This window comes from Falco peregrinus, chromosome 2 (genome assembly GCF_023634155.1).
Source record: "Falco peregrinus isolate bFalPer1 chromosome 2, bFalPer1.pri, whole genome shotgun sequence".
NCBI classification, from domain to species: Eukaryota; Metazoa; Chordata; class Aves; order Falconiformes; family Falconidae; genus Falco; species Falco peregrinus.
In genome coordinates, this window is record NC_073722.1 from 98,358,023 (window position 1) to 98,373,828 (window position 15,806).

At 40.8% G+C, this 15,806-nt stretch overlaps 1 protein-coding gene across 1 annotated transcript in view; it reads left to right on the plus strand.

Moving 5' to 3' along the window:
• The window catches only part of TMEM132C (transmembrane protein 132C), a 221,495-nt gene that overhangs the window by 156,256 nt on the left and 49,433 nt on the right, over positions 1–15,806 (plus strand). Inside the window, exon 4 of the mRNA XM_055797587.1 lies at positions 9,422–9,605. Coding sequence (XP_055653562.1) covers positions 9,422–9,605 — 184 coding nt within the window. The remainder of the gene's footprint in view (positions 1–9,421; positions 9,606–15,806) is intronic.

Sequence of the window (15,806 nt, forward strand, 5' to 3'; positions counted from 1 at the left end):
GCTCTAGATTGTACACAGCATTATTCAGTTCCCTGCAGCTTCTAGTCCAAGGGACTCTGCACAAACCGAGTTTGCTCTGTGATGAAATTGCAGCTGTTGAGCTTATTTCTCAAAGGACACAGCTCATTTCAAGATCTTTTACTCTTTATTCAAGCAGCTTCACAGACACCTAGAAAAGCTCTTCAGCTAAATTGGAGGTCTCTTCAGATAGCTACCACCAACCAGTTGTTGCTTATTGCTTCTAAGCTGAAAAATCCCTTTACCTTCTTTGTGCACTTGAACTTGAAGAGCTGCAGTCTTGCCCACATGGAATGTAGGGGAGAGCATGGGGCTGTCACCCACAAGCTTGACTTTTCATTGCCCCATGTGGGCAGCAAGTTTGAAACACTACTTTAGTTCACTTTTGGCTTATTTTCTTCATTGTTTCACCATAATATTCAACACTTACTTTTTTTCCTTTACTGTGCCATTAAACACGTGCTTTCTTTACATCCATTGCCTCTATGAAATGCAGGTGTTTTACCAACTTTCCATGCCTGGTGAATGGTTAACTTTCTAGGTGTTTTTCCAGTAGGCACGTGCAGCTACCCTGTTGAAAAGAAATGGGGATTTTTATGCACAAATATGCCCAAAAGCAGGGAGGCTAGCAGAATAGTGAAAAAAAAAATTTCAAAGTTAAAACTATAGGTACTGGAATCTGAAGATACCTGACTTGTAAATTAGATGAGCATATCACACATCTGATTTATATATGCAGTTACAAATAAATATGATTTGTCTTGCCACCTTGATTCATAATTCAGTTTCATCTTCAGTTTGTTTCAAAACAGGTGCAAATGCCTGATACACTTACATCTACGTGAGCAATACCTGGAGGGAAGTTATGCATAGCAGTCAGCAGTTCGGCTGCATGTCTTTCTTTGATCAACATGTCATTTTGAGGGTATAACCGACCACAAGCATCTGGCAGAGTCCGGTAGTAGTAACCAGTTATTGCAGAAACCAACTGGTCACGTCAACAGCAACTGGCACATCTTTGCTGGAAGGGGTGGCCTGCTTGGGGCTACTCCAGTAACCAGACCCTTCTACATCTCCGTGCCATTTGGATCATACTCTCAAAATCCCATTACTAATCGTGTGTACCCTGATTTTTGTATATCCTCCCAGAGGATACTGGTTTGGCACCTGGGAGTGCATGCTCAGGGAATTGGTGAGCTGTCTCTTGCATCGTGCTGCACTGTGGTATCTGCAGGTAGGGCTTGGTATGAATACCAGTCACAAGTGGAGACTGAAAGAGGAGGCTGAGTCCATCTAACTCATAAATGGATTTAGTAAATGGAGTGCCTTGTTCTGTATCAGTTCCAGGGGTACCGTTGCTTATAAATGGGGTAAAACAGACATGCAAGGTATTTGTAATCAGAAAATCTGTTATATAGGCAGCTCTTTCAAAGACGTTCTCCTGTCTCAGTGTTTTACTGACTGTTCCCAAACTATTAAAGCAAGCAATTAAAAGTGAATGATAAAGCATGCTTTTGTGTATTTGATCTCATCTTGCTGCTTTTAGCAGGCTGAAAGAGCCATATAATCTAATGCTGATGATCGGGATGGTTCTGACTTCCATTCTCCAGTGGAAAGCACTGGGTTTGGAGTGGATCTCTGGAAATCTCTGCTCAGGGTCTCCTTTCCAGTGGTGTCCCTTGGAAGATTTTCAGTGCTTACATATTTGCCGTCTCCAAAATAGGAAAATACTGCTTGCTTACAGTGATTCTGGAGGGATTCCAGTGCTGAATGAATACTAAGTAGAAAATGTCCTTCTCAGAGGCAGGAAGAGATGATGAATCACTGCAAAAGCTTATTTCTTGACCAATCTGCCTATGTATTTTGTTATCTGAAATTATAATGAAGATATAGCAGGCTAATATATTGTGCAAACTGAATGGAAGATGAAATAAAAGTGGGAGATGATGATAGCTCAGTACTGGGATTTGCACCTAGCCTTTACATGATGGCACCAGTCTGAGGCAGAGGGTCGCATGCCTGCTTCCTTTGGGACAAGGGAAAAATCAATCTCATCTACCTTGTGCCTGGATGTGATGTAGTATCAGGGAAGACTAATGAGCCTGCTGTGTTGACTGCAGCATTTATTGGTGATTAGTGACTCTAAAAAAAGTGCTCTGCAAAGAAGGAAGAAATTGGTGAGTTATTGTGATCCCCAGTCAGGTCTCCCTCCTTTAGGGACTATCTCGTTCAGCTTTCTACCAGTCCAAGAGAGGAGCATTTCTGTTTTTCTGTATTCTTTATTAGCAACATGACTTTGCTGTTTGTTCTAGGATAGCAGTTAACATCACTGAGATTAGCATCTGTGGGCAAGGCTTGTACAGAGAAGTCAGGCACTGCTTACTCTTAAATTTTTGTTTTGGAGACTAGAAGAAAAAAGTATTAGTCACCTTGTTCAGCTGGGAAATAAAGGCACAGAAAAATCACACCCCATGTTATCTCTGCTTTATGCCACTCAGACAGTGCGTATTTCACCAGGTAAGAATTTCTCTTGCAAGTGGGAGCTCTCAGCATAATGCAGCAGTTGAACCATGAGTGGTCTCCTGACTCTTTTCTATGTGGCTGAACCCTGCTGAGATCCAGCAGCTCAGGACCAAGGGTACTGTGTTCAGGTGCCTAAAGTAGCAGACAGACACCAAAGGGTTTTTAAAGCTCTATGATTCCTAGTTCCTATTGATTTTGTTTTAGCTGTAAGGATCTGTATCTTCATGTCTTGCCTGAGGTCATTAAAGGCTGCTGTGGAAGAGCTGGAAGTGAAATGAGATTTCCTGTCCTAGTCCAATGCCTTCATCAAAAAGCTATGTTTTATATCACAGTTTATGACAAGAAAGCTAAGAAACCTTATTAACTAATCTAACTCTCATCTGGCTGTATGAAGAAATCCAGCACAGCATTATATCATCCTTTTGAAGATACACATATATATGTTATGTTGCTTGGGAGTTCGCTAAGTTATACCTCGGGTATTTTCCTTTGAAGACCTTCATAATACTTTTAATGTGGTAGTTTTCCATGAAATTATGTCCTCCCTATCTATTAATTGACAAAATAGATCATCCTTTGCTTTCTTCTCTGCTGGTTTTATGGTTTAAAGATGAAAGCTAGGCTAATAGTGCAAAATCTGAAGTTTAAGCTGCATTTTGTCTCCAGTAGTTGGCATTCTTCTTTAATTACTACATCCTTTGCACAGTTTTTCAGAGGGATTAACTTTGTAACAGCTCTGATTAAGGACCTGGTGGAAGAAACTTACATTAACCATTTGTACTCCATTTGATCAAGTGTTTCAGAAGGGAAATGGACAGCTTGAGGTCCCAGCAGTGGATATTACAGCATTTAGCTCATCGGTGACTGATTCAAAGCAGTCTGGGTTGCTGATGACCCACCCTTTGTTAGCATTGACTGTGTAAGTGAATCAATGTGTAAAAAGCTGCCCACGTAATTTTGTCATCTTTAAAGTCATCGTCAGTCACACTTTCCAGATCAGGTTCTAATCTCTTTGTTTTGTTAGGTTTTCTTAATTGCTGTGATTCATCCTGATCCTAGGGTGTGTCCACTGACAATTGCCCAGTTATCAAATGTGTTTAGGAAAAGGTGCAGGAGGAGCAAGAAATTGAAAATTGCAGGAATATATGTCCTATACCCTGTTACAGTCTTTTCCAAGATGGGAAGAGGCATTGGTGTATACATCTAAGTGGGGTCAAGTACAGATTGCTCTGAGGTCCAGTTTGACCATTGACTGTTGATGGGAGTTTGTCTCTGTACCTGGTAGTAACGTACTTCAATATATTAATTTCAGTGAAGAGTAAGATGTGCAGTGTAACTCAGGGATAATGGGGTTTGTACTCTTCAATTTTTTATGTCATTTAGTAAGTGCTGATCTTGCATTAAGATGTCACTGTCAAACTGGGTAGCATTAAAGAGGAAAGAGTTGCTAAATTTTCAGCAGGTCGAAGTATTCTCAAATCCCTAGGCACTTTCAGTAAGAATCTAGTGGAATAAAGGATAGCTAAAAAATGTTTTTAATCTAGACTGTTTAAAATTTCTCTTTTGAGAGCCACTGTAATAAATCAAAATTATTGATTTAGCCCGTAGCAGTCCAAAGATTCACTCATTTAAATCGAAACTGCTCTATTACTCAGAGCAATAACCCAGCGCTTTGAAATCTCTCATCAGAGACTCCTGGTCCGCACATGTAGACAGGCATTCAACAACAAAGATTTCCATTTGTTTATGGATCTTACATCAGTTGAGACCTCTGCACTGCTTTTCTTAGTAATTATCTGCCAGCTCCCACTGCACCCTGTGGAAGCCTTTGCAGTGCTGGGCTTGTGGTTCACTGTTTCTGGGCTCGGCTGAGCCCTGGCTGTGTGCGGCCAGTACAAGCTGTTCCAGCACTGACAGGTTTAACATCATCCCAGCTCTTCCTGGACCTCTGCAGAGAAAGAGAGTCTATTTTGCGTTATGGCATCTGTGGTATTACCCACGTTATGAGTCTATCCATGGGCTTACGTGTGGATTGTGTCTATGTGATACCATGGTTTAGATCCCCTATGTTGAAGAGAGGGTTGAGTACAGCTTTTGATACAGCTGTATCCAGGTAAGAAAAATCTCCTTCCAAGGGTAAATATTTTTCAGGGCATTAAAGGTTTGAATGATCAGTAAATAGTTGCAAAAGAATGCTTAATATCATACCCAAAAATATTCTAAAATCAATCAAAAACCTTGGTTAAATTAACACTAGCTGATATCAAAAGTGTGTGTTCTGGCCATGTAGTTGACAAGAGCTGGTGAGTTCCATGGCAGCTTCTCCCTGTGTCGCTTCTGGTTTGCCTTTTATGCATTTTTTTATTATCTTTCCATTAACAGAGTATTTCTGTTCCACCTTCTTTTTCTAAAACTCAGAGTTTCAGAAAAATTGAGCACTCCTCAGAAGCATTCACACAGCTTTGCAGCACAGTTCCTTCTCCTTCTCCTGGGGCAGTAATTTACTGCTAGCGTATGCCAGTAGTAAATTACTAACCCCATCACTAACTTGCTGGCTCAGCTGCTGTAACCAATAAGTAGCACCTAATCATTGTCCATCTGCTCCAGCAAAGGAGTAACTGTGGGTTCAGTGCTCCTCACTTACGCCTGCGTGCTCAGACCTGGAGCCAGGGTGGCTGTTCGTAGATCAAAAGGGAGTCCTTACTCCCTTGTGCAAGCGCATGGTCCAATCCAGCCCTGAATGATTAGCATATTCATAAATTAAAATAAATCCGAGGAGTGAACTGTCCCAGGGGATCTCTCAATCCAATCAAATTAGACTCATATATCTACCCCAGAGCAATTCCTTAGAAGCCCTGCCTTCCTGCAGCTTCATTTGTAAGTGCTACGTGCTGTGTACTTTAGGAAAGTTTTATAATTACTTGTTGTTCCGGCTGCTGAACAGTTCTAAATGTTAGATATTAAGGAATTGCTGTTTCAGTCAGTGAACAAGCTCTGAACATTAAATCTGCTTCATGAGAAGTTTTTTTCTCAGCCATTACACATCTCTGAAGGCATATTTTTTTTCAAGTGGATGCTTTACCAGCTGTTGATCATCTCTCTGTTTCTTCTGTATGAAGAGAGAAGGAGGAAACTGATGATGGCATGACATTGCATAAAGGCTTTATCACTGTGGAGGGAGACGGGTGCATTACTCACAAATGCAGGCGTTGAAATAATTATGCAGGTCATCCTGAAAAAGTGCCAATAAAACCTTTATCTTATACCGTGCATATTTTTGGACATTTTTGTATCATGTATTTTACGGAAGAAATATTTTAGCAATGTTTTACAGAATTCCATAAAAGAATTTTGGTACCATTTTTGTGGTATCTCCACCACTACAGCTTGATACCTTGGGAAGAAGCAACCTGTCTTTGTCACGGACCAAGGAGATACTGGCTGAAGTAGCTCAGTGAGTAGTACCAAGTGCTTGGTGAGAACTGGAAAACCAAATTAAACAGGTGTTTTTGAGGCAGTGTTGTAAAAGGTAATAGCAGTGATTTCTTTCACAGAATACCTCATCAATTACCAAAAAATGTGCCTCATGTACAGAATGATGTTGAAATTTAAGATGCATGCACTGAAGACCATTTAAGACTGGGATCATGAGCTGTGGTTCCCATTTCCATCGATAACAGAATGATGGTCCAGCAGTTAACAAGAGATTTGGAAAACCACAAGTCAGTTCCTTACCCTGTTCCAGTCTTCCATATATCCTTGTGTGTCACATAGCCTCTCCTTCAGGCCTCATGTGCAAAATGGAGATAGCTGTGTCTGCAGCGGAATGGAGAAGAGATTTAGGAGTGTACGACCCTCAAGCCCCACTGCAACAGATGGTCCGTAATTAAAGCATGGACAGTAAGTCCCTTATTTTAGTCCTAGAAGATCACACAGTGGCAGATATAACTGTCAGTGGTGGAGGAGTGATTCTGATAATTCTACATTTGGGAGGAAGGTGGTCGGTTTATGTTAGACTTGTTTGTGGTGGAGTTCAATGCTTCATGTTTATAGTGGAGTTCAGTGCTTCTTAGAGATACAGGCTGTTGTTTGTGGCTCCAGTGAAGATAACATTGCTGAGAATGCAACTGAGGCAATAGCAGTCAAGTCAAGTGCAGTTTACATTACAGTTGTGCATTTTGCCATGTGGTTCTCCAGATGTGTATGTGAGTTCATAATAGATTAAAAAATGTTGACATTTTCTTTGATTGTGATGATCAAAGTCCATTGACCATCATGGACTTAAAATACAAATTCCAAAAGATGTACTAGAATCCTCTGTGTTGTTAGGTTGGAGTAGCAGAAGAATCCCTTCACATGTAAACTACAGGATATATACACATGTATGAAATATGGAATACAAATACTGAGACAGTAACTTTAAAAAGCTGTGGCTACGCTGAGAGCTGACTAATCCCTGCCAGCCACATGATCCCTGGAGAGCTTCCCAAACGCGCCTGCATGTGTGCATGCTAACTGTAGCCAGCCTCAGCTCAAGTTCCTGCTGCAGGTGATCTCAGGAACCATGAAGAAAAGATGTAGTCACCTCATACTGCCTGGTTTTGACACTAGGACACGATTCCAAGGGTGAGTGGGTACACAGCTGTGGCCACTCGCAGTGGTAAGCATGCCGTGGGGTGCTGCGTAGCAGCAGGCTGCCCAGAGGTTTTGTTCTTGGTATTTCCCCTGTGTAGCTCAAAGCCAGGCTGAGCGTGTGCTGCAGGGAGGCAGTACAGACAGTCATGAGCAGAACCCCAGGCAACCAACGCTTTGAAGCTGTCTGAAGAGCCGAGAAAATGGGGTGTTGTGCGTCCAGAGCTGGGAGCCAGGAGGTGGTCAGCCCTCATGCGCGGCAGTGGGTGGCCTGGCGATGAGCTCTCCCACCTGCAGCTGCCCACCTAGAGCTCCCATCCTACCAGCAGGGTTGCGGGGCTTTTGTTGTAAAGCTATTCCACATCTGCTCAGAAGCTATTTAGAGAAGTGCAGACTTCATGATCAGGAAAACTTCCCTGACATACATTATCTCTTAGAACGGCTTTTATATGTGCAAAAATTTATTCTCTATTTATCGTAAGTGAAAGCACTGAGATAGTCAATCACATGTAAAAACTTTTTCTCTGTCAGTTACTAAGCATCAGATCTAGAAATGGTGAAAATAATGGCATTTCAGCTGTCATTAATCTAAGGCATAATTGTGCCTTTAACAGCTAAATGAACGCTGTAGCTCAGGTGATTCAGGTATCTTTGCATATAATCATGCTTTCAAATAAATTACGAAGTTCAATCCAGTATGTATTCATTTTGAGATGTCCCAGAACTGTGTAAACTACAGTTGTCACAGTTGGCTTGTATTTACAACCAGTAAGATTTATTTAGTAGGAACTCTTCACACGGGAGTAGGCTGCTCTTGAGTTACGAATCGCGAAACCCATCCGTCTGTCACACCGCTACCCAAAGTCCCTCTTTAAATGCATGGAGGAAATGTACCACTGTTGCAGAAGTGTTACAGTGTCTCTACTTTGACACAGCAAGAAAACAGCAAAGATATAAATTTAAAGCATTAGACAGTATTAAGGCTTTTCAGAGTAAGCCATCCAAATGAAAACCCATAATCACAATAATAATTATCAGGGGAACACATTTGATTTCAAAGTAATCATGCAAAGTGAAGCACAGAATATGTCTTCAGTAATAAAAAATGGTGATTTCTGTTCAGAGGTAAAAAGAAAGTCTAGCACTTGAGAATGTAAGTGCTTTGTACATGATCAGCTCGTGATGGATTTTCTCAGAAATGGGCCTTCATGTATTGTGCATAAAAAAAGAGGAAAAATTGAAGCTGTTATGTGATGAATGCATCCAAAGGTGTGATGCAGCTGGGATTGGGTTACTGAAGCTAGGAAGATGCCTGTCTTCCTCTTCACTTTAAAATTATTACAGCGTAGGGTTAGGTTGAAGTAATATTCTGTGAAATAGTAAGGCTTTCTAGACTGTGGAAAGACATTTGGAAAGTTCCAGAAATGTTAATATATGATTTCTGATGCAAACATGTTTGGGTTTTGGGTTTGTTTTTTTTTTTAATTAAACTAGCAGATAGTTTGGTAGATTTCTTTCATATATTCTTTTTATTTCTGATGTAATTAAAGAAATATAATGCAAGGGAAAGAATTTCAGCATGTCTTTTCGTATTTGTTATTCAGATTATCCTGTGCCTCCTGACTTCATGGTGTATTTTACCTGACATAGCTTTGTTCTTTCTGTTTGGTCTCAGCTGCCCATTTTTTTAATTTCCAGAGCATACCTCTAAGTTTAGAATAATCTTGTCACTTTGCCATTTAATCATGTTATTTTTTTCTCGGCATCCATGCAGCATATATGAACTTCAGTTACACTGAGTTTCATTGCTGAGGATTTATGTGATTGTGATAGTGGAGATATGCAACAAATCTTGGGTTTTGGATACACTGATTCTGGGCTCATCAGTCTTCATGAGCTGCACTGGACTTAACTTTGGTTGATCAGGGTCAAATCCGTCTTGTGATAGGGTTGAATCATACTTGTAAAATCATTAAAAACATGTAATGGAATAAGTATATTTTTCTTTCATCAGATACAATATCGTGGATTTTATCCCTCATATGAACATAGTGTTCATAGCAGGAGCAGCTGACCCGTTTTGAATAATTCCAGTTTGTATGCTCTGAAGAAGCTGTAGATTGGAAAAGGCCTTGTGTTATATCTGCATATAAATAGCTGCATTTTCCAGTAGCTAATATGATTCACTTCATTTGCCTTCTTCAGCAAAAGTAATAGCTCTTCCCTTTCCCTGTTTTCCTCTTTTCAGAAGTAACAGTTTATTCAATGAGGTCGTGCAGATGAACTTTGAAATAGCCAGTTTCAGCACCCTTTCTGGAACGCAGCCCATCACCTGGCAGGTGGAATACCCTCGGAAGGGGACAACAGACATCACCTTGTCTGAAATCTTCATCTGCCAGAAGGATCTTGTTGGAATTGTTCCATTGGCAATGGTAAGAAATTGTTTCAGCATGTTGCTCCGTCCAATCTGTATGTGGTCTGACAAAACATACCCCAAGACTCAGACAGGCGCGCGGGGGGTTCCCCTCTGCCCTGCCTCCCCCTGTACAGCTGTGCAGGACTCCTTGCTGAAATCAGGCCCTCACTTATGGTCCGTACACCTCATGGGTTCAGTTCTTAGAAACTTCCGCAGAGGAAAGGGATGATGCCACTTCACAAATCTCTCTCAGGCTTTAAATCCTGGGTTTCTGTCAGGCGTGGTTTCCTCCAGGCTGCCAGCTGGTAGCACAAAGCCACGTACATTTACCTTCCCATTTCTAATTGCCATTACACGGCTGGAACTTGCAAGCTGTAGAGCAACTTCAGAGGGCCTCAAGCACCCTTCTGCTACAGCCTAAGTTGCTCGGTCCTTAGTAGGCTGAAGCTGATACTGATTCTGCTGGCTGTTTCCCTAGTGGAAGAACACGTGGTTTTCAGGAAGAAACAGAAAATAGTAACAGCCTCAATACTAAATATATTTAAGAAAAATGAAGTGTAGACTTCCGTGTGGAAAAATGCCTTGGGTTGCAATCTACTTGCTCCGCTCAGTGTTGTAGCACCAGTTGTGGGCTACCTACATGCCTGTGAAATCATACCTATTGCCTGTCTTTACGAGGCTCACAAAAAATGATTTGTGGAAGCAGTGTCTCCACCTCATCCTCTGGCCCAGTGAACACGCAGTCACTTCTGCAGAGCAAGACTGGGACCCTGGGAGCGCCGAGACTTGGCAGTCAGGGCCCCCTCCTGCAAGTGAACGACCTGGGGTCCAGTTCCTGCAAACAAGAAATTTCAGTGGTATCTCCAGCATCTCAGGTGCACTGGTTTGAGGTAGGCATTTTATTTTCTGTGGGATTTAGGTACTTGTTGAGAACTTTTTCTGTGTTCACAAGTGAAGTAGGAACTGAGCATTTATTTTCGAAATCTTGCCATACCTCAGGAAAGGGAGAAGCACAAAGCTGCCAGCTACCTAGGACAGGACCGAGTGGCAATTAATAAAAGGAACTACCCGTGCCACCATGAGTCAGTGATAGAGCTTAGGATTTGGAAGAAAAGTTAGACATATCCATCCCACTTGTGAATTTTGCCTCTCTTGTGCACAGTCTTGGTGGTGAAATGCTGGCAGTCTTTCCTTTGAACAGCGTTCAGTGGTTTGCAGCAGATAATTAGATGAGTATTATTTCCTGGAAGTCCTAGTCTTCAATATATTCTTTCCCTTTGAAGAGTAAAGCTGCTGCTCATATCAAATGAGGTCATGCCCAGCAATTTCCTGATCCAAAGGCATTTAAGTCAGCAGAAAGCCTGTGCTACATTCCAGATCTGAGAGGGAAATAATTGTCCTCATTACCTGTGGGGTTGGACAGGGAATACATATTTGCACATCTGTCCTCTAAAGATGTGAGAACGTGTGTAAGGAAGGCTTCTGTGGTCAGATTTATTTTGAGGTAGATGCTTTCCAGTACCAAATGATAGACATCTGTCTGCTGGCAGACTTAACGTCTTCTTGTTCGTTTCTTGAAAGAATTCAGCAGCTTCTTCTCCATATTCCATATCGGAGGCAATCAAGATTTTAATATCTTGTATCAGAGTCTAACACTTTTGCACTTGCACAGAAGGTTCAAGATTTGCTTGCAGACTTGTGTCTATTCTAGATTTAAATCCATCTGCCTACAAGGCTTCCTTTAAGAACTGGAGGTAGAAGTGAATGAATTTAGCATTGCATAAACCCTGTAAGGTGAGGTCCTTGATTCCCAACAGATGTACCATTAGGCAATTTGGGTTGTGCACAGGGTTCAGATACTGAAATCATTAAACCTTTCTCTTCGCAAAGCTTTCTTATGTTTGTTTATCTCATTTCTGTAGCTTGTGATAACACTTGGCTGAAGCCAAAATATACTGTGTTAACAGAATCCAGCCAGATGGGATACCAATGCAAAATTTGCTTTGCTAGCAGGATATTAGTAGATAAAGGGAATTTTCAGAGTTTTCTGTTAGCTAACGCTGCATATCCAGCCAGGGGGCTTTCTTCATTTAGGCATTAATCTCTAGGTGAGCTGATTACCTGGCAGTTCTCCTGTTCAGAGAGAAGAGTCACACTGACAAGAGAGAGGGTGATACTGCATCTACAGAGAAGTCAGAGCCCAGTCTTTATCTCCAGGCTCCCTGCGAAGAGCCGCCGGCACTGCATACAGAGAGTGGATCTTGGTCTATCAGCAAGGGTGGGTGCTTCATAAGCCTCTAGAGAGCAAAGTAGATTTTGGTGATGTAAGCATGGAGTGGTCCTGCCGCAAAACTGCTAACATCGAAAGTAAAATCTGGCAGGCAGAGTTTTTAAAGGTGGCCAAAAAAAAAAAAGGGAAAGAAGGAGCTGCCCGAAGATACTGTACTGGAGTAGGGTGTAGGATCTGACTGAGGCTCTGCTGTTGGTCCGATGGGCATCCTAGCCAGCCTTCCAAGGGTGGAAGCAGCAAACTTGCTCAGTTTGAGTGTAACACAGAGGTTGTTTCTGACTCCCAGAGTAAAGCATGTCTCATGTGAGCTGTTCCAAACTTACGAAGCAAGAACAATCATATATCTTTTATTGCCCTATGCCTGATTACATTACAAAAAAGTAGCAAGACAAAATCAAGTGGGTCTTCAAAAGGTTAGTTCAATTGTTGCTGCAGTATTTTGGAATGAAAGAGATTAAAGAATTGACATTGTCAGTAAGAACTGAACCTAGAATTTTAAAAGCGCCTTATAGGACTCGAATCAGTGGAGCAAGTGGTAGGATAGAGCTGCTGAAAAATCAATGGAAATTCATCATGCAGAGGGTTTTAGGAGAACCTGTATTCTGTGGGCCTAACTACTGTGCTAAATAGTGTATACAGTGAGAAACAACAATGCCGTGATGCTGCTACAGTGAATACTACAGTGAAATATGAGGAGCAAGAGATACCAAAACTACTGGGCTGAGAATAAGTGTAATAACTTTTCCCCAGAAAAAAATAAGATGTAAATTTGAGATAAGTAGATTTTTTTCTGAGCTCAGAAGTTAATCAATCTGAGTAATTTTGGAGGACATTTCACCCTTCAAGGTATTTAGAGAGAAAAATGAGGCAGAAAAGTTAGAAAAATGTGGTTCTAACTGATTCTGTTGCTTTCTAACTCTCACATACCAGAATTTTAGTTAATTACTGTGGGGAAGGATACATCAAACATAGATCCTAGTCAGACATGTGTAATACCCTCGCTACAAGATCTGAAGTATGGCACTTGGTGCAACCATCCACTCAGTATATCTTTTTTGCAGGCTAAATGAGGTTCTATATGTCTCATTCAAAGTATGAGATTAAATTTATATGTCCATCATTGAATAGCAATGATTAACTTAGGCAACATTTTAAAGAGGGAATGTCATTTATTGGACCATCTGATATAGATGGAAAAACATTGGTGCACTTCCAGGCACACGATCCCTTCTTCAGATCTCTTGACTCAATTAAATCACAACAGCTGTAAAATACTACAGAACTGGGGATTGTAAAATTCATCAAGAAGGAGAGTTAAATAAGAAAATAAAAATATTTCTTAAGGCAGAACAGAAACTATATCCTACTGTCTGCTGAGAGGAGGATCTACCCCAAAGATTTAATCTTCCAGTAGAGAAAATCTACTGTCTGAGTTGTGCCCTATTCTTGCATTTTTTATTTCATGTTACATGTTGCAGAATCAATCAGGAAAGTGCTTTCATAGGAGCTTAATTAATTATCTGCTAAGCTGCTTTTCAAAACCTCCTCAATTAATCACAAGTAACCTCAGAACTTGCCAATTAAGGTGTACAAGGTTGTTGCAACTTACTTTCCACATTTTCCTCAAATTTCTATCCTGTCATGAGCAAATGTGGCCAACTATATTGATTTTGTCACTTGGCTAGATTAAAAAACAAACCCAAAATTGTCCACATTTGTAGCCCACACACACATACTAATCCCACTGAAGTCTGTATGTTTGTGTTTGGCATGAGACCGTGTTTTAGGCAATTTATGAAGAGATTTCTTCTCATGCTTTTGATAATACATTTTTTTAATACTATGGAATTGTGCTTTGGGATAGAACAAGGTAGAAGACCTGTGTATAAGGTCATTGTTTGATGCCCATAAGGCACATTAATATTAAAAGAGAACTCCTTCATGGGAGGAAGATGGGGAATCAATGATTGAATATTTATGTAAGACCATCTGGGTCCCTGTGGGTGGAACTGAAGTAGTAGTCCTTCAACAGCAGGATAAACTCCCTCTGAATTAGTTTATCTCTTAACTGTCACTTGCATGACATCCAGGTATTTAAAGTGCTGAAGCATAAACCTGGTGTCAGGAGTCTGTTCTGAGACTTTGAGTCTGAATTCACTCCAAAAGACATTTGTCACCATGGGAAGCCATGCAGCTTGCTCATCTATGCATATTCCCTCTTTAAAATAATACCACTACTAAATTTTCAGTGGGTCTTTCAGCCTTCATGTATCAGGCTCTGTAATCTATTGACAACTGCTTCCATGCAAATCCAAGCTGGAATGACTCTCAGATATTTCTTAAGGGCTGTTGCTGTGGTTTCACACCTCACGTGCTCAAACTTTGTCTTTTCTCCCCAGTTGTATCAGTGGGTCTAATAAAAGATATAACCTGTCTCTACACGTCCTGCCTTTCTGCTGATGTAAACTCTATCTTTTCCTTCCATAATATCATCCTGTGAACTGCTGGTTAACCGAAGTTCAGAGTTTTTATGTGGAGTACCCTGGCAGACCCAGCAGTGATGTGTCACTGAGGTTCTCCCCAGCTTCTCGCGAAGCAGTACAGTTCCACACATTCCTTTCACTCAGTGGTAAATGGTTTCATTAGGAAGGGCTTGGTTTGCGTATAACTTTCTTTATGTTCAGAACTCAATGTGTTGACAATTCTGCTGCAGAAGTGAACAGACATCTAAGATGCAGAGCTGTGACTCAGCCAAAACCACTTTTTGACATTTTTATGTGTGCTTGTTAACTTGCTTTCCGTTAAAATACAGGTGATCGAAAATTTAGCTTCCAAAGCAATGGTTATTTTATATGCACATTTATGTGTGCCATTCCCTAAGGTAAAGATTTTTTAAGGTATTTCATTGTAATGAAGTCCCTGTAATAATATTTTAAAATACGGACCTAAATAAATAGGGTTTTCATCCCTGCGCAGTCTGTGACTTCACACTGTAGAGCTTTGTCTCAAGGTCACAGACATCTGGAATTTTCACTCTTGTTAATCCTTCAGTCTTGAATGAAGCAGGGGGCAACGGGCACTGAGGATCTTTCCAGAAGATAAAATCTGAGGCCATATAAACACATCCATTTCCTGATTTTCTTATCACAAACAAACAAACAGATAATCTACATATCAAAGTTTTCAGCTGGCAGGTATTGTCTCAGTTTAATTGTGAATCACCTCCAATAAACGAAAGTTGAAGGAAATGTATTTGATGTAAAACTATTCTATTGCTATTAGTAATACTAACTGGGACAACTTGAATCAACTGTGCAGCCCTAAATAATACCATGAAGGCAAGAGGGTTTAGAGTTCAGTTACAACAGAGTGCTGGGTCTGAAAGACCAGAGTTACAATTCTCTGGTGTAACAGAGATTACTTCTGTGCCTGCAGTTTCCATCGTGGCAGGTTACAATTGTTTAAAAGAGGATAGCGTTCCTTCCTTTAGATTTATGGTGAATATAATGTCACTAAAGTTTGTGTCATTGCTCTATATTTACAGGCAATGAAGTCGGGAGCCTGCATGCCCGCTTATAAATTGGCCGCTTCCCACAGTGCGTTGAGCTGCGACTAGCAGCGCGTATTGATTAATCTTATCTGTTAAGAATTGGCTTTTTTGTTGTCTGCCCATCAGGAAACAAAAGCAAAAAAAAAGGATGAACTGTTGTTCATTATCTTAAATTGGTCAGAAGATGCAGACAACATAAAGAATTCAGAATGGCTCAACTTAACAGTGCCTTTTTAAGTCCCAGTCATCATTTCTACAACCACTGCACTTCTGCTTCTAGCTTCTGTTTTCTTTACTACAATCACATTCAGTCCTACCTTTTGCAGGAAATGAGAATGGATCAATAAGGCTATCTCAGCTGGCTGGAATTAATTTTT